General features: G+C 47.8%; 1 protein-coding gene across 3 annotated transcripts in view; it reads right to left on the bottom strand.

Annotated features, from left to right (window-relative positions):
• Positions 1-18,814, bottom strand: part of Parva (parvin alpha) — a 152,284-nt gene that overhangs the window by 35,667 nt on the left and 97,803 nt on the right. Inside the window, exons 1-5 of one of the 3 annotated variants that reach the window (XM_076550413.1) lie at positions 11,557-11,609; positions 11,133-11,163; positions 9,758-9,847; positions 8,957-9,027; positions 6,411-6,513 (exon numbers count right to left, since the gene is read on the bottom strand). In XM_076550413.1, the coding sequence (XP_076406528.1) occupies positions 6,411-6,513; positions 8,957-9,027; positions 9,758-9,824 (241 nt within the window). In that variant the 5' untranslated portion in view covers positions 9,825-9,847; positions 11,133-11,163; positions 11,557-11,609. Of the gene's footprint in view, positions 1-6,410; positions 6,514-8,956; positions 9,028-9,757; positions 9,848-11,132; positions 11,191-11,556; positions 11,610-18,814 lie in introns of those variants that run through there. The other 2 variants (XM_076550411.1, XM_006978603.4) reach the window with 2 other exon arrangements.

The following is an 18,814-nucleotide window of genomic DNA, read 5'->3' as shown; positions in this document are numbered from 1 at the left end:
CTATCCTATTTTACTGGTGTCTGTGTGTGTGTGTGTGTGTGTGTGTGTGTGGTGTGTGTGTGTGTGTGTGTGGTGTGTATTTGGCAGTACTGTGTTTTGAACCCAGGGTCTTGTGCATGCAGGCAAGCATTCTTCTACTCATCTACATATCCCCAGACCTTTAAACTTTTCTGAATGTTTTTATTATTTGTGTGTGTGTGTCTGTGCATGTATGTGCATGTGCACATATGTGCCTGCAGAAGCCATAAGAAAGTGTTGGGTCCCCTGACACTGGAGTTACAGGCAGTTGTGAGTTGGATGATATAGGTGATACACTGGGAATTGAACTCAAGTCCTCTGCAAGAGCAGCAAGTGCTCTTATCTGCTGAACCATCTCTCCAGCTCTCTGAATATGTTATTAAGAGCTTTTTTTTTTTTTTAAGAAAATCTACCTGTGGTATGGAGGATTTATTAAGTTCTTTTATATCTCTTCTTTTTCTTTTTCTTTTCTTTTTTTTTTGGTGGGGGGGAGAGGGTTTCTCTGTAGCCCTTGATTATATTGGAACTGTCTCTGTAGACCAGGCTGGCCTTGAACTCAGAGATCCGAATGCCTCTGCCTCCCAAATGCTGGGATTAAAGGCGTGCGCCATCATGCCTGGTACAGTGGGTTTGAATAGCTATGGCCCCCATAGACTCATTTGTGTGAATGCCTGGCCCATTGGGAGTGGCACTATTAGGAGTTGTGGCCTTGTTGGTTCACTGTGGAGGAGGGCTTTGAGGTCTCCTATACTCAAGCCATGTCCAGTATGGGACACAGTAGCTTCTGCTGCTTGCAGATCAAGATGTAGAACTCTCAGCCACCTCTCCAGCACCACGTCTGCCTGCATGCCACCAAGTCCCACCATCATGATAATGGACTAGACCTCTGACACTGTAAGTCAGCCCCAATTAAATATTTTCTTTATAACAGTTGCCATGGTCATGGTGTCGCTTCATAGCAATAGAAACCCTAATTAGTTAAGACACCCAGCATCCTCTTCTTTTTGAAGACAAAGTCTCACTCTGTAGTCCAGGCTGGCACTGAACTCAAGAGTCTCCTGCTGCAAGATTCTGGATGCCAGTATTAAAGTTGTGTCCCTTGGAATAATGACTGTCATTTTAATTTTTTTGTGATGAATATGCATAAGTATAATTTTTAAAGTTTCATATTTTTCTAGTCATTTTAGTTGCTCATCAATATATAGTGATTTAGTGGTGCTTTTTACCTTAAAGGCTACTTTGTATGACATGAAATAAATCCTTTCATATTCTTTTAATTAGAGTCTGTTATAGCATCATTTCCATGCTTTTTCTTTCAACTTTTGTGTCTTTAATTACTTAGAAATTGAATTCTATTGTAGACAGAAATTAGTAACCTCCTTTTGTTGAAGTGGTCATTTTGAGACAAGGTCTTAGGAGCCCAGGATGACTCTGAACTCACTATGTAGCTGAAGATGACCTTCAACTCTTGATCTTCCTCTTCTACTCCCCAAATGCAGGTATTACAGTGTGCCACTTTACCCAGGAATTTTGTTTGCTTCTAACATTTGTTTTGTTTTTAAATCTGATCAACTTTGTCCTTTCAATGGATAAAGTCAGTTTCCATGGACTGTGTTTTTAGTGTACTTGGGGTCACCTGCACTGGGGGCCACCTGCACTAGGGGTGACCTGTACTAGGGGTGACTTGCACTAGGGGCCACCTGCACTAGGGGTTACTTACACTAAGGGTCAGCCTATTGGTATTCTTCAGAAGCACGACCTCGTGAAAGACAAGGAAAGATGGGGAACCGCTGTGGACTCAAGAGCAAAGGAGACTGGCCAGGTAAAGCAGTGTTTGAGCTGCGATGCTGAAACTGAGCATCATGTTAAAAAGCAGTACACCCTTAGGGCCTGGAGTGATGCTCAGCAGCTAAGAGCACTTGTTCTTGCAGAGGACTTGGGTTCAGTTCCTAGGACCTACACATTGGCTCACAACTACCCTAACTTCAGCTCAAAGAGATACAATGCCCTCTCCCGGCATCCCCAGGCACCAGACATGCAATATGGTATACATTCATACACATAGGCAAAATACTCACATACATAAAATGAAAAATAAATAAATCTAAACAATTTTTAAACAAAAAAGTAGTGTGTCCAAAGGAAGCCTGTAATTTGGCTAACCAGCTTTTAAAGGTCATTCTTTCAGTTTTGGTATGGGAGTGATGGTTGGGCCAGCTGTGAACGTAACGGGAGCTTAGGTGAACAACACATGGAAACTCCTTGTACAACCATTGTGACTCAGAGTCAAAAATTGGTTCAAAGCCACAATGTTTAGAAAGAAAGTAACAAATGCCCTATGGGTTAAGTGTTGAGTGGATTAGTGAAATGTAGAAAGATCTGGAATATCTCCAGCTGGAATATCTCAGCTACTGAGGCAAGAAATGGTGTATAGGAGAAAAAGATGGAACCAAAGAAGCTAAGAAAAATGAGAAGTTCTAAGCCAAGGTGGCTGGAGCATAATGGCGAGAGCTAACCCTACCCAGCACCCTAAGCCAAGCTCCTTAATGAGAGCTTGCGTGACGGTGGAGAGATGGGATGGATCTGATGCACAACAGATGAGAATACAGTGGCCAGGACTTGTGTGGATGGAGGCACGTGAGCAGTCCATCCATTGGAGTGGGAATGGAATGACTTTGGAGGGGAGGAACAAGGAAAACAGCCTGTTGGGACAGCCACAAGGTGGCTGGGAGAAGACAGCTAAAGATGAGCTTGGCAGTTTCGGGGAGAATGCTGTTCTGGAGTGACGTGAGAGCCATTGTGGTAGGTAGCATCAATGGTTGGAACTGCAGGAAAGGGTGGAGGCACCCAGGAAGTGGGAGGAAAGAAGAGCCGAGATGGACGACGAGTCTCTCTCTGCTTCCTGACTGTGTTACACAATTGATCAGCTGCTCCCTGCTCCGTGTCTTCCCTGCCATTCTGGGCTGTGTCCCCTCCAACTGTGAACCAGGAGGAACTCTTTAAGCTATTTCTCATCAGCTATTTGGTTGCAGCAATCAGAAAGGTAACCATTCTGGGAAGAACCTTAGGAGAAGACAGCAGCAGGTGTCAGCGCAGGAGAGAACCACCTGGAGAACACCCGGACACAGAAGCCACGTGTCGGGGGAAGGAGCGCAATGTTCAGTCAAATGCCAGAGGATGACGCCTGAATCCACAGTGATGATCTCGGCGGGAAAAGCTGATGGTAAGATGGGGAGACAGCTGTTGCACTATGGGGCGGGGAGCCCGGGGTGGGGGGGCTGTGGCTGCACGGGCAGCAGCTTCAGGGGGGCGGGGGAAGGAAGACAGAAGACGAGAGGGGAGTTAAGGTCACAGGGGTCATTCAGACCTGTCTCTACACTAGTCTATCCTGGGGCTCCTATGACATTCATTATGCCGCACACTGGTTCTCCCGACCTGGACACCCTGCCTATAGGTTTGGAATCTATGTGTCCAGCCTTACACGTGCGGAGGGCTAAACTGAAGTCCACACAAAGAGCATGGTTGCTGGTGTGATTCGCCTCTGTGACATGAAGATGGACATCTCAAGTCGCCTGACCTATTCGTACACAAGGCCTGATCTGGAGCTACACAGATGTGATGTCAGGTTCTTTAGTAACCCTCCCCGTGGCCACGTTCCATCCTTGCTCCGAGAGCCTAGCCTAGGACATTCAGCTTCTAAGCCTGATTAGAAATCTTGCTGGAGGGACCGACAGCTGCAACCACAGGAGACACGCTCAGTGAGGAACACATCTTCTCCATGATGACATGTGCCAAAGCCTTCCATTCTGTGTTCAGCTAGCATTTACAACCTTTAAATATTAATACTCATTAATATTGATGTTTGAGGATCAAATCAGTTTAGCTTCCAAGAAATTACTAGATTTTTATATTAGCCACTCATTCATTTATCTAATATACATTGATTAAGTGCTAGGTGAAATTCGAGGCAGCTGGACAGGGCGGGAGAAACCTGGAAAAAATAAATAAGACCTACTTCTTGATTTTAAGAGTGCCACATGTGCTTACATACACAGCTACAACCAACACATAAGATAAGGAATGTAAAAACACATATATATGTAGGAATATGTATACAGATACATACTTATACAAGCTAAATATCCCCTACCCCAAATTCTTGGGACAAAGAATATTTCAGATATATATTATATATACTTCTTGAAATTTTGGAATGCTGCCATGTACATAAATAAGACATCTTAGGAATGAGACTCAAGTCTTAAATTTCTTTAATGGCTCATATACATTTACAGTATCGATACAAAGCCTAAAGGTACTTGTAATTATAGATAGTATTGCTAGGTAGCCCTGACTGGACATAAACTCATTATGCAGCTGAGGCTGGCCTCAACTTTACAAGGATCCTTTGCCTGAGCAGAATCCTTAGTGCTGGGATTACTGGCATGTGCCACCATGCCTAAGCTGAAGGCAGTTTTACACAACAGTTCTCGAACACCAGCCTTGACTGCAACTCATCAAGTACACCACGTGTGGAATTTTCCAGGTGTGCTGGCACCCGAAAAACGTTCAGATTTTGGAATATTTCAGATTATATAAATTTGAACACACATACATTTCCCCCTTAGACATATATGGGGTGGGGATGAGCACAGAAGAATCCATAGCCCTGTCTTCTCCATGTGAGCATAACGTCTAGTGTGTGAAAGGGAGACGCCTGAGCCCAGAAGGATGAGCAACAATGGTGTGTCTGGGTAGATGACTGAGGAAGAAGGTCCTCAGAGGCAGACGCAGGAATGCATTATCGGGCTGAACACATGACACAGGAAATAATGTTATGTGGTGGACATAAAACCAGAAAAACCAATGGTGAGGATAGTCACTTACTTCACCTCTCATGCCCTGTCATGTGAGCCATGTGTGGAGAGGTGCCTGGAGGGAAGGCTGCAGATGGCTGTGGGGGGTGGGGAGATGATCTGAGGTCCTGATGGCTGTGTTACGTGGTCTGGATGGTGATGTGCAGGAGAGAGCCCCTGGGAGTCCTAGATGAGGGTGGACAGGACTTGTGACTTGACCAGGTGTCACAGCTAGCAGGTGACAGACCAGAAGAGGCGGGGTGGGAGGAGCAGATGTGGGCCTGGAAGCTTCTCAATAACTCAGACAGGTGCAAAGGAGGTGAGTGGAAACAACGAGTCAGACGGACTCGGAGAGGCCTCTGAGCAAGAAGAGGAGGGTCTTGGCAACATTGCACACGGGCTGGCTGGCAAGGAGAGGGGTACCTCTCTAGAGGGGTCTACTCAGTCCAAAGTACACCCAGGCAGAGGTGGCTGAAAGACAGCCAGACATTGGGATTAGAATCTTAGGCCACTGTGGGCCCAAGAGACAAGGAGGATGAGAAAGGGAAGCCTACTGCATCCATCATCTAAGATCACCCAGAATTCTCCTTTCCTTCCCTTTGGCCTTAGATTTCCATATTAACAGTTGGGAAGGCACACACACACACACACACACACACACACACACACACACACAGAGAGAGAGAGAGAGAGAGAGAGAGAGAGAGAGAGAGAGAGAGAGAGAGAGAGAGAGAGAGCGAGCGAGCATATACTTTATACTTAGGAGCACTCAGCTTAGAGAGGGACAGAGGAACACACATAGGCCCATATATCACAACTGCACACATGCATGTCCACAGACAACAGACATACATACAGGCTTCTATAGATGACGGGAACATACACAGACCTACAGATCATACAGTAACACATACAGCTCCATAGACACACAAAGGCACGTATACCAAAGTAGGTTACAGAAGAACATACACATTCATATGTGTCTGTAGACAACAAGAGACGCACACATGAACACTCCCATAGACCACAGAGGAGTGCAGACAAGTACATAAACCACAAAGGGTCACACACATGTCCGCAGGTCCCTGCTATCATAGTGCCTCCCTGCCAGGTGAATATACACACGCACATACCCATACACCCATCAGTCACAGAAGTCTAAAGACCACAAGGGGCCACTCACACATGTGTAAATCTACCTAGTGAGGCCCTGAGATCAGTTTCCTGGTGTGTGTGTGTGTGTGTGTGTGTGTGTGTGTGTGTGTGTGTGTGTGAGGTGTGCTTTGAATCTCTGCAGTGGGGGCTTCTCATCAACCCAGCTGATGACCCAGCAGGCCAGGGAGCAGATCTATGTGGTCCCCGAGACCCTTCCCACAATTCCATCATATAGAGCTGTACCCCCAGAGGGCAGCTAAAGGGCCCGTGTTTCCATTGTTCCATTCTGTCCACTTAAAACCCCTCTTGGTGAGCCACTGAGACCTGGACCTGCCTCTTGGCTAAGAGCCGGCTCTCATCCCTGAGTCTCCCCTCTCCTACCGAAGAGCTTCTGCAGGACTTGGCCGTCATAGAGATCTTCAGCCAGGTCCTTCACAATGATTCTTTCTCCCACCAACACGTCATTGATCCAATCGATGAGCACCTAGAGAGAGAGCGTGAGGGTCAGAGAAGAGCTGCTGCCTGTGTGTTTGGAAATCAGCTTTCTTTCTCATGCTGGACAATGAAAATCTACAGGAACTTCAGTCTTGATTAAGAGCAACAGAGCAGTCACGGGAGCAGGGTACAAATGTAGGTGTGAACCCCAGTAACCCCTGAGCATGTGCAGAGTGTGCTGGCTACTTTGTTGTCAACGCGACACAAGCTCAAGTCATCTGATGGAGGGAGCCTCAGTTGAGAACATGCCTCCAATGACCTGGCTCCATCAAGCCTGTGGGACATTTTCTTAACTAGTGATTGAACTGGGAAGGGCCCGGTTCATTGTGGGAGGTGTCACCCCTGGGCCAGTAGTCCTGGGTGTTATAAGGCTAAGCAGCCTTGAGGAGCAAGCCAGTAAGCAGTGTTCCTCCATGGCCTGGGCATCAGTTCCTGCCTCCAGATTCCTGCCTTGTTTGAGTTCCCGTCCTGACTTCCCTCAGTGATGGACGACAGATTCTAAGCTGAAATAAACCCTTCCCTCCCCAAGTTGCTTATCATCAGTGTTTTATGACAGCAAGCGAAACCCTAACTAAGACACTACAGTTAGCCTCTCTAGTGTGGGCAGTACCAGTGAGTCAGCTGACCTGCCCTGACTCTGCCAGCCCTTCCCCCAATGGGATGGGCTTCATACCAGGCAAGGGTATGGCCTCTGGAGTCATGTGAATGGGTCAGAACCCCAGCTCCACCTACTAACTTGTGTGTGCACCACAGCCATCTACAGCTGTGCACACAAGTGTCTGCCCCTCTCTGGTGTCCATGATGTACATGGGTCTGCCCCTCTGGGATCTACTCACAGCCCGGTGCACGTGTACACTCTTGTCATCTCTGAGCGGGTGCGTGTCCATCTCTGTCATTTGTGAGTCTGAGGCAAGCTTGTTACTTCCGTTGAGCCTCTGGCTCCTGATCCCTAACGGTGCAGACTAATGTACTCTCCATGGTAGGTGGTAGACAAGAATTACCCACGACAATGGCCAAATACTCCATGGAAGCAGACCTCAGCACATCCAACACTCGCCCTTGGGTACTTATTCTCCCCTTAATTTTCTGAGACGGGGTTTCTTCAATGAACCTGAAGTTGAACGTTTTGTTGAGACCCGCTCTCTCCACACCCCTCTTCCCTCAGTGAAAGGCTTCAAGCGCCTGCCAGCACACTTGGTTTCCATCCCGTGGGTTCTAGGATCCAGAGTCAGGTCCTCATGCTCGCACACCAAGCCTTCACTCACTAAGCCCTCTTCCAGGGCCCCATCTGCTGGCTTTTATGAAAGGTTCTTCCTTTCCTCACTCCCTTCCAGCCCACGTATATGAAATACCTGCTATCCACGGCATACTATGCTAGACTTTGGGGATAGAATGGCTCCAAAGAAAGGGAAGTTTCTAAACCTAAGCAGCCCACTGGCAGGGAGGCTAGGAGAGAGGGGAGGGGAAGGGAGAGGGGAGGGGAGGGGGTAACGAGGGAGGAAGGGAGAGGGAGTGTGCAAGAGAGTGATCACCTACTCCAGGAGCTGGAGCATGTGGAGACTCCACTGACGCACTAAATCCAAGGGGCCACTGCTACACAGAGAGGCTGAGTCATAGCAGTGGTCATCAGAGAGGACTTCCTGGAGGAAGTGGTGTACAGGAAGCCAGAGACAATCTAAGCAGAGGGAGCTGCTTAAACAGAGGCCTGGGGACAGGGAGTGCTGCAGCCAGCATTCAGCTGTCCCCGTGTTGCTAGGTAGATGATCTGAGGCTGAAGAGAGCCAGAGCAAAGACTCAAATACCACGAGACCCTGCATTTGATAGAAAACCACAGACAGGCTTTGAGCAGGAAGACGCTAGGAGTGGACTTGTGAACAAAGAGGAGGGGCACAGGTCGGGGGACAAGAAGGGACAGGTGAATGGCAGAGGAGTTACTGCATGGTGGCCAAAGTGCTACATGTAACATATAGTCTCCCTCCTCCCCACTTCTTCCTCTTTCCTTCCTTTCTTCCTCTGAGACAGTCTCAAGTACTCCAGGCTAGCCTCAAACTCTATGTTGCTCAGCGTAACCTTGGATTTCTGGTCCTTCTGCCTCTACTTCCTAAATGCTGGGATTACCGTCATGTGCCACCATGCCAGGCTATGCTCTGCTGGGGATCAAACCCAGAGCTGTGTGCATGCTAGGAGAGTACTCTTCCAGCTGAGCCACACTCCAGCCCCTAATTCCATCTCTCTAAACCAGCTAGATCATAAACAATTCACTCGGCTTCCTAAGACTTAGTTCCCTCATCTGGAAAATGGGGCTATTCCTAATTCTGACTTTCTAAGTTCCTTTGAGGGAGGACTGTGTCCTTCTTGTAGTGTCCCCTGTATGGTGCCTCCACAGAATAAGTCTGTGGACACCTGCCAAAGCTCTCCTCATTTCTTCTTACCTTCATCAGCTCTTGAAGCTTGGGATCACTGCGTGAGTTTGGATCCACCATCGTCCGCACCTCATTCTCCTCTGTAAAAGGAAACAGTTTCTGCACTGGGCTGCCGCCTACTGCATAAAGAAGCTTCTCTGATGAAGGCTGAGAGCAGCCAAAGTGCTGGGAGACGGTAACTGTGAGCGTTCAGCTCCAAGGGAACATGGAGGAAGAGGGGACAGCAATAATGTAAGAGCCAGAGGAGGATGGAGAGGAGCACCGTGACACGCCAGCTTCTGGACACTTGTGGCCACTACACTCACAAACTCACAGCAGCTGTGGCTCCCTGAACCAGATGTGTACAAGATCAAGCCAGGGAGAACTCCAGCCTGGATGGAGGAGGGGCTCCAGAGGCTCCGCCCCTTGCCGAGGAGTTAGAGGCAGTTGGTGGCTGCTGAGGAAGAATGAATGATTCTTGGGTGGTGTATCCACTTGTGGGCTGCCTATGTTCCCGTGGATGGCTCCTCAGCTCTGCACATACAGGCAGCATTCATTGGATTTGGTGGGTCATTAGGAAGAGGAGGAGGAGGAAGAGATGAAATGGGAAGGGGGACGCGTTGGGGGATTTGGACGTTGGAGAGAAAACAGAAGTGGATACAATCATATTTCATTACATACATGTATGGAATTCTCAAAGATTAAAAATTTTAAATTAAAAAATAGAAAACAATCCTAAAACTGGAACGAGAGCTATAGAAAAAGAAAAGGAGTTCGGTGGGCGTGTCTAAGCTGTGGGCACTAAGCTATTCTAGACACAAGGGCCCTTACCCAGCATGGTGTCCTCGGGGTCCAGCTCGAAGGAGATGGGACTCAGGGGCAGGTTGATGGCGTTCATTCCTTCCTCCTGGAACTCGGATACTAAAAGACAAGAAGAGCCTGGTCACATGTCAGGGAAGGATGACGGGGTAGGGAAAGACTCTACAACATCCATGATCAATACTGATGTTGAGAGAATGTTCCTCCTCCCCCGGACAGCTAGCTCATAGTTGCTCCCCAGCCTGAGATAAATCCACAGCTGCTCTTTCCTAAGATGACCTAATTGTCCCTTTAATCTCAACTTCCTGCCTGTCATTCCTTTCACTTTCCTGAGAAAAAGGGAGTCATAGATGCAGAGCTCCATCTTCTCCCAAGGAATATTCTGGAACGAACAGGAGCAGGATGGGCACATCTACTCTCTGTCTTCGGCCTCTGCCTGTCCTGCCTCCAGGGCTCACTGACCCTGCCTTCTCTCTGTGGACAAGGTGAAGGCGGCCGTCGCTCTCAGGCTGTTATCTCCTGAGCCTTTTCCACGAGCAGTTGACCCTTTCTGAGACATCAGATGACCCCCCCCTCCCCCCGCATCTAACCCCAGCCGCTGTGTGGGAACATCCCAGGCTCTGGGCTCTCAATAACTATGGTACCAGGTCTAGGCACTACCACTTTACAGTCCTGTATCCTTAGCTGAAAATGAACTTCCAGTGGGGACCACTAACTTAAACATTTTTTATTACGTTTAATTTATTTCGGAGTGTGAGTGTGTGTGTGTGTGTGTGTGTGTGTGTGTGTGTGTGTGTGTGTGTAATGTGGAGGCCAGAAAACAACGTGGAGGAGTAGCTTCTCTCCTATCACATGGTATGCAGGGGTTGAACTCAGGTCACCAACGTGGCAGCATGCATCATTACCCACCGAGCCATTTTGCCAACCTGACGACTAACTTCTTTTCATTTTTCAAATACTGTAAATCTGCAGTCCAATTTAGCAAAAGAACCATTAGAGCAGGTTAGTGACCTAGAGCCCTGCTCCTACAAGCACACAACCCCACATGAACCTTGTAGGAAAAGATTCCTGCCCAAAAGATTCCTGTGCTGCACCACACACTGGGGGTTGACCTTGGCTTACTTTCCTAAAAGCTGGAACTCACACACTCACTTGTTGCCAATTAAGCATGGAAGGGTCATTTTCCCTGAAGGTGTTGGTCACTGGGAGGTTTGAAGGTGCTAATACAGGAGCAGTAATCAACCTTAATGAAAGCAACAGCCCATCTTTCCATTTCGTTCATTCGTTCATTCATTCATTCATTCATTCATTCATTCATTCATTCATTCATTCATTCATTGTTTATTGACTCAGGCCTCCCTGATTGTAGCACAAGGCAGCTACTTACCCGTTTGTAGCTGGATAGGGAAATGAGTCAGCTGCACCAACATAGAGAAACAGGTGTCACCTTAAAGGGACATTCACATTAGGAAGTCCCTGGCCAGTGGATTCTTGTATGTTATGTATGCATGTTGTATGAGTGTATGCATGTATGTGGGTGTGCAGGCCCTGCATACAGGGTCCAGAAGAGGACATCGGATGTCTTCCTCTATTGTTCTCTGCCTTATTCCTTTGAAACAGGGTCTCTTACTGAGCCTGAAATTTCTGCCCTCAGTGCTGGGGCTGCAGGTAGGTACAGCTATGCTCAACTTTTATGTGGGTACTGGGGATTCAAACTCAGATCCTCATGCTTGTGGAATAAGTGCTCTTTCCCACTGAGCCATCTCCTCAGCCCTGTGAGCAGCAGGCTTTTAACATTCCTCAGACATTACCCGACTCCTGTCTCCAAATTCATTCAGCTGCCTTTTTTGTATAATCCTCCACAAAACATAGCAGGGAAATACAGGTGACCTGAAAGCTTCAGTGAACACATACAGGGCTGCAGTTATTTTCCAGCTAACTGCACTTCTTTCTTTGGAATTCCATGCACTTTGCTCTTTTCTGGACTCCTTCCTTCCTTCCTTCCTTCCTTTCTTTGAGACAGAGTCTCTCTCTATAGCTCTCTGAATGGCCTGGAACTCACTATGTAGACCATGTTAGCCGTGAACTCACAGAGATCCTCCTGCCTCTGACTCGTGAGTGCTACTGCACCTGTCCAAAGCACAACTTTTATTACTCAGCACACCCTCCAGGTGATTACCAGGTGGTGGGAATAGCCTAATTAAATACAGATGTGCCTGGAGGCAGCCCAGGCTGCTTCCGTGGATGCTGAGGCTCCTCCTGACTTCTTCTGACTCTTCAGCTTGTCTCTTCCTAGCTCTGTGGGGTTTTATACAATCATTTGAATCTCACTGAATTAAGTACTCACATCCTTAGCTGTACCAAACACATTTTAAGTCCTTGGTATCTGCGGTCCCCACAGCACCATGATGCAACATTTCCCACACAGGAAGTCTAATTGTCTGATGTGTTCTTAGGAGATCCAGTTGGCCTATACACTGAGGATGTTCACGTGAGAAGTCCAGCCAGGCCTGATGAATGAGCCTCTATTTACAACTTGTAAGTCTCCTGAGATCTCAAGTTTAGACATCCAAGACAGAAGCTGAGATTCAGCACCCTCATGCCTACCACCACCATAGAAAAACAAACCCACACTCTCTCTGTCCTTCTCTTCCTCGGTGGGAGGTACCACTGTTTATACCAGGGATGTCCCACCTGCTGCTCACGGGCGCTCATGGGTATTCTCAGGCTACATGTGACCTGCGGTAGCTATGGATATGACCCAACATAGAATTGTAAACATACTTAAATCATGATGAGATGTGTATGTGTATCTGTATGCATGTATACATGTGTATATATGTATGTAAGTGTATGTATGTGTGTGTTGGTACCTTGGTTGCATGGTGCTTGAGCGTTAACTTAGAAGATGAATGCTTTGTATTAAAATGTCACATGAAATAAACATGCATATTCTTTTGAAGCACCCTGCTTTACCCAATGGTTCAAGTTGAAATCTGGAGAGACATTACGTGGGCTCTTTTCCCTCACCCTCTTTATCAAACACACAGACTGGCGAGCTCACTAGGCCCCACCCCACCAAGCCAGGACCCCAGTCTAGCCCCTCCTCCGTAACACTTCCCACCCCCAATCCTGGCTCAGGCCACAGTTCTCCTCCACCTGTCCATCAGAACCTACCTACTTTCTCTTGAATTCCCCACCCCACCTGCTTGCCACTGTGCAGCCAGAACTCTCTATGAAATGCAAAGGAGCCGTCCATTCATCCATCCTCCTGCCTTCAACTCCCCCACAGTCGCTCATCGCACTCTGGACTCCTGGCTGTGACTTTCAAGGCCTCTGCTCAGCCTTCTGCTGCCCTTAGATTTTCTTCACAGAATTGTCACCACTTGAAGAAATCACTGTAGATATGTATTTCCAATGTCCCCCAAATCGGAAGGCAAGCTGGGTGAAGTTGTTGGTGACAAGGTCTGGTGTGGCTCAGGCTGACTTTGAACTTACTGTGTTGCTGCTGCGTAACAGTCTCCTCCGAGATCAAAACATTCTACCCCACAGAAAGCCTTTTTAAGCAGAAAGAGAAACAACTCAAAATAGCTCCAGGAAGTCCCTGAAACTGACCAGATTCACTAGGCCCCTCCCTGACAGATTAAGTGAAAAACTCTGAGAATTCCCCTGTGGTGGCTGGAATAAGAGTCCCCCATAAGCTCATATATTTGAATGCTTAGTTATCAGGGAGTCATCAGGCGCTCTTAAAAGGATTAGGCGGCGTGTCCTTTGGAGGAAGTATGTCTCTGGGGGTGGGTTTTAGATTTCAAGAACCCAGGCCTGGCCCGGTGGCCCTTTCTCTTCCTGCTGCCTGCAGATCCAGATGTAGAACTCTCAGCTATGTCCCAGCACCATGTCTGCCTGTGTGCCGCCATGCTCCCTGCCATGATGGACTAAAATCTCTGACGCTGTAAACAAGCCCCAATAACATGCTTTCTTTTGTAACAATTGCCAGGGTCCTGGTGTCTCTTCACAGCATTAGAACACCGACTAAGACACCTTCCTCAGACAGAGGAAAGCTAAGCTGCCTGGAAGAGCTTTAGACCAACTGAGGCACCTGGAAAGGACACTCTCCGACCTGGTGAGCTGCCTGCAGGCTGTGCAGTGTGCTCGGCTTTGTGAACTGTCACCCACGCTGGGGTGAGCTTTGGTGATACTGTTGTCTTTGAGTCATTTCTGCCTCTGCAGGTAACTCCTCACCCATATTCCTGTAAGTAACCCCATAAAACTCACGGTTCACCAAATTGTTCCTTGGTGGTATCTCAACTTTGGTTTGTCATGGGTTCCCTATCTGGGGTGAGTAGATGTGTGTATTGCATCTCCCCAGGAAAAGTTTGTCACAGAATAGCCAAAGATAACCTTGAACTTCTGAAGCTCTGGCCTCTTCCTCTTGTGCTAGGACCACAAGCATGTATTATCAGCCCCCTGGTTATGTGGCCCTGGGGACTGAAGCCAGGGCTTAGTTCGTGCTAGGAAGTAGTCTACCAGCCTAGACTCACCCCCAAGCCAGGGGAAGCTTTGTCTTCTATTCACTATCAGATTCCCAAGGAGGCCAGACAGCAGAGTGCCTAGGAACTAGTCTGCCTAGATTCAAAGCCAGGCTCTACCACTTCCAAGCTGCCTGACCTTGGACAAGTCCACTAGTTTCAGGTGACTCAGTTTCCTCATCTATAGGACGGGAGTAATAATAATATTGCCAAGTTCCTGGGTCTGTTGGAAAAAGAAAATGAGTTTCTAGTCTCTGAGGAGAGCCATAGAAATACAACCCACTACTGCTACTTAAAATGATATCTCTAATACTCTCTGCACCTGGCAAGTATTTATTGAATAAGTAACCCAGATTGCAAAGATCACTCTTCAGGGCACAGGCTAGACACTGAGGCAGAATTTGCCTAAGGAGTTTAGGAAAGGCCTTCCTTCATGTTGTCAGGGGAGGGGGGTGGGGGGAGAGGGAGGGGGATCATTTACATTTTAGTCTGAACTTGAGCCTGGACTCTCTGTGTGCAAGCACGTGAATTTCTGAGATAACATCTGCAGCTTGTGGTTGTTTAGTTCTTTTGAGACAGGGTCTTGCAGGTAGCCCAGGGTGCCCCAGATTTACTATGTAGCACATCCTGGCCTCAAACTTGCAAATCAATCCTTCTGCAACCAGTCTGCATTTTGTGAAGGAAGAAAACCCACATCTGTCCCAAATGCAGCTGGAGCCAAGGTATAAGCACAGCGATCTCTAAATATCTCCTAACTAGAAAGATGATATTCCCAGCCAGGACTCCTAAAGGTGGGTCTGAATGAGGTCTCCCATTGTGGAGCGTTGTTGAGAATGTTTTCAGAGGAACACAGCTATGGTCAGAACTCCGCCCTCTGGTCTGCCTCTTTAATTCACTCACAGAGACATAACAAGCCCCAGAAGAAAGGCTCAGATATGCTTGCAATTGGAAATGGGTGTTTGGAAGAAACCATTGGGCAGGAACCCCATTCCCGTTCCATTAACCGCTGACTCAGAGCCAGTTGTTTGTAAAAGCCAATATGCAAACTGCTCAGTCTGCGCCTGGCCCCCGCCCCACGAGGCCCCATTAGCAGCCACTTTCCCAAAAACAGCCCGCCTGCTTTGGAAGGTTCCTTTCTATTCAGCCCGAGCAGGGCCCAGCAGCGGCCCGCTTGCCAATCCCTGAGCTCGGAAAGACAAAGGGCCGAGATTGAATTTTCTCAGAGCAGAATCTGAAGATGTTGTTTACTCTAGAATGGTCTGAGCGCGCGGCCTGAGGGTGCAGCCTCTAGCGGCTCACCGGCCATTAGTCATAACTTAATAAAAGCCTAAATGGTTAGCTGAAGGGCGGGCTGGGAAAGCTCCGAGATTGCCTTAGTTCACCCCAGGAAAAGGGGTTTCTTTCTTTCATTTTATTCTCTAGAAAATGCCATCTGAAATGAGGTCCAAGTGGCCAGCAGAAGGCAGAGATGGGGATTTAAAAGAGCTGGATTCAAATCCTCCTCTGGTTTTTATTAGCTGCAGGACCTGATGTGGCTTCCTGCAGTTAGGTCCAAAGCGATTCTCTCTGAAATAACAGAGGAGCTGATACTTCTGGGTTCCTCCAGTGTTGTTATTCTTTTGAAGGACTCCCCATTTTGGTCTAGGAGTTAGCTGTCCCTCCTGTGTCCCGGGGAGATGCCGATGCTCCCCACCTCAGCATTGGGAGGGTCATATGATACAACTCTAGTCACTGAGCTGTGAGTGGAAGTATTTCTAGGAGTTTCTAGGAATAATTTCCCTCCAGTTAAGAGAGAGTCCCAAGGAAGGTAAGTGCCCCCTTCCCATCATCACTGTATCAGGCTAGCATGTGGAAGTCTGCACGGATATTTTTATAGCCACAGGTGAGTTAGCCTAAACAAGAAGCTAATATGCTGAAGCTGGCAGGAATGAAGGAAAATGAAGAAGGGGTTCTGTTGATACCCCTGGAACCACCCCTTACTATTTAAACTGGAAAAGTAGATGTTTTCTTGGGGCACAACCTGCCCAATCAATGCCCAGGAACCAATATTACATTGAAAGCACAGGTCTGTAATTGGTGGTAATTTTACCTCCCCTTTCTCTCCAGGAGGAACAGAATAGCCACAGGGCTTGCTGAACCCTAAAGTTCTATGCCTGGGGACCCAAAGAACCCCAGGAGAGAAACAAGTCTGGAAAAAGGAAGGAAGAAAGGCTCTAAAAGAAAACAGCATTGGTGGGTGGAGCTCAGTCGGTAGGGGCGCTTGCTTGGCACGCGTGAAGCCTGGGTTCCAGGTCCAGGAAGTGGAGCACACAGCAACCCCAGCCCTGGGCAAGTGGAGACAAGAGGATGAGAAGTTCAAGACCATAGGCTTGAGCCTCTCTGCTTATATTCAGTCCACCGATAAGCATCACTGGGTGCCTCCTATGGAGTCTGGAGACCTGCCTCACTCTGCTCCCAGGAGTGGGAGAGACAGGCCAGGGGAACAATGGGATCAGTGTGCTGCACTCCAGGCACCAGATGGGAACCAGAGGAGCTTCTGGGAATGAGGCTGATGCTGAAGTCTGGGGGGTGGAGGGGTTCCTAGAAAAAGGGCCATTTGAGTAGGACTTTGGAACATCTAAATTCTCATCTGGCACGAGTAGACCCCCCAAAACACCTATGTGTAAAAATAGGGAGGTTTAGGTAAACAGGGTATGGGTTGAGACAGTGGCCATGGTGTCTGAATGCTAGATTGGAGCATGCACATTCAATGAAGGGGAAACGAGGGAGGGGCAGAGAAGTGGATGGGCCCAGAGTGTTAGAGCTGTGGGCTTAACCGTAAGGAGAAGGTAAAAGCAGAATGCCCCCAATGAACAAAATCTAAGGGAGTGCCCAAGGCTGCAGGAGGTACCATTATCACTGTACAAGTTACTGCTCTCCCACATACGAGAAAGAACGCCTGGAATTTGAAACTAAAAGCAGTGTTATTGCAGTAGCCCAAAATGTAACGCTTAGGGAGAAAGCAAACTAAAAGTGAATAGGATTGACATATGGGCAATAGAAACCTCTCAGTTAAAACCATAGGAAGCTATTTCCTTGTTATTAACAAACTGCCCCTGAAACTCGCATGCAAAGGCAGCACAGAGTACTGACGGCAGACTTCAAGACACTGGGAATGCTATCAGTCAACACAGGATGGCACTGATAAAAGCTTAATGGCATAGAACAGAGAATTCAGAAACAGACCCAGACCGGGTCTCATGGATCCCTGGCTAGCCTTGAACTTATCATGTAGTTGAAGGTGATCTTGAACTCCTGATCCTCCTGCCTCCACCTCCCCACTGCTGGGATTATAGGTGTGTTCTATCACACCAGGCTGGGGATGGAACCCAGGGCTTTGTGCATGCGAGGCAAGCCCTCTACCCACTGAACTCCTTCCCAGCAACCTCCTTCCTCTCTGTTGAGACACAAAGGCAATTCCACACAGAAAACACAGTCTTTTTTAACAAAGGATCCTGCAGCGATGACTGGATGTTCAGAGGTAGAAAAGTCAACGTTTCCCCAAACTTGAAATAACCACAGACCTAAATCTAACGTATGACGCTATGAGAAGCCTATCTCCCTCAAAAAAAAAAAAAAAAAAAAAAAAAAAAAAAAAAAAAGGGGGAGCACTGACCTTGGGTGTGGCAATGCATTTTTAAGATAAAACAGTAAGGAAAATCTATAAAAGAAATCTGTTGAACCTTATTAAAACACTCGCTCTCTGATGGGCACGGCTAAAGAATGAGAAGGGGCCGGAGGGACGGCTCGGTGGATAGAGTACTTGCTGTGTAAGCATGAGGGAGGACCTGCGTCTGATCCCAGCACCCGCTCACAGTCGGGCATGGTACCACTCAGCTGCTATCCCAGTGCCCCTATGGGGAGATGGGAAGTAGAGACAGAATTCCCCAGCACTCATGACCAGCTAGCCTGGATACCCAGTGACCAAACAAGCAGATCCTGTGTCAAACAAGGCAGAACGTGACACTGGAGGCTGTCCTCTGACCGCCACAGGTGCACAGTAGCGTGTGCATGCCTGCGAACACACGTGACTGCACATATACACATACTGACTCATGTCACACACACAGAGAGAGAAAGAGAGAGAGAGAGAGAGAGAGAGAGAGAGAGAGAGAGAGAGAGAGAGAGAGAGAATGGATAAGTCAAACTTGGAACAATTCCAACAACAAAATAAAAATTATGTTGGCTTATAAGCAAAGGCATAAAATAACTATCCAGGCATCCATATTGATATAAACAACTGAATAAATTAACAAATGAGGGAGAATTTGATGTAAAATTCCAAATAATTGCTGGGCTTAGTGACACTCACCTTTAACTCCAGTACTTGGGAAACACAGGCAGGCAGATCTCCGTGAGTTTGAGGCCAGCCTGGTCTACATAGTGAGTTCCAGGACTGCATATAGCAGTGGTTCTCAACCTTCCTAGTGCTGAAACCCTGTAGTACAGTTCCTCGTGTTGTACTGACTCCATAAAATTATTTTTGTTGCTACTTCATAAC

This window comes from Peromyscus maniculatus, chromosome 1, assembly GCF_049852395.1.
Source record: "Peromyscus maniculatus bairdii isolate BWxNUB_F1_BW_parent chromosome 1, HU_Pman_BW_mat_3.1, whole genome shotgun sequence".
In the NCBI taxonomy this organism is placed as follows: Eukaryota; Metazoa; Chordata; class Mammalia; order Rodentia; family Cricetidae; genus Peromyscus; species Peromyscus maniculatus.
This window is presented reverse-complemented; position numbering and strand designations above follow the sequence as displayed.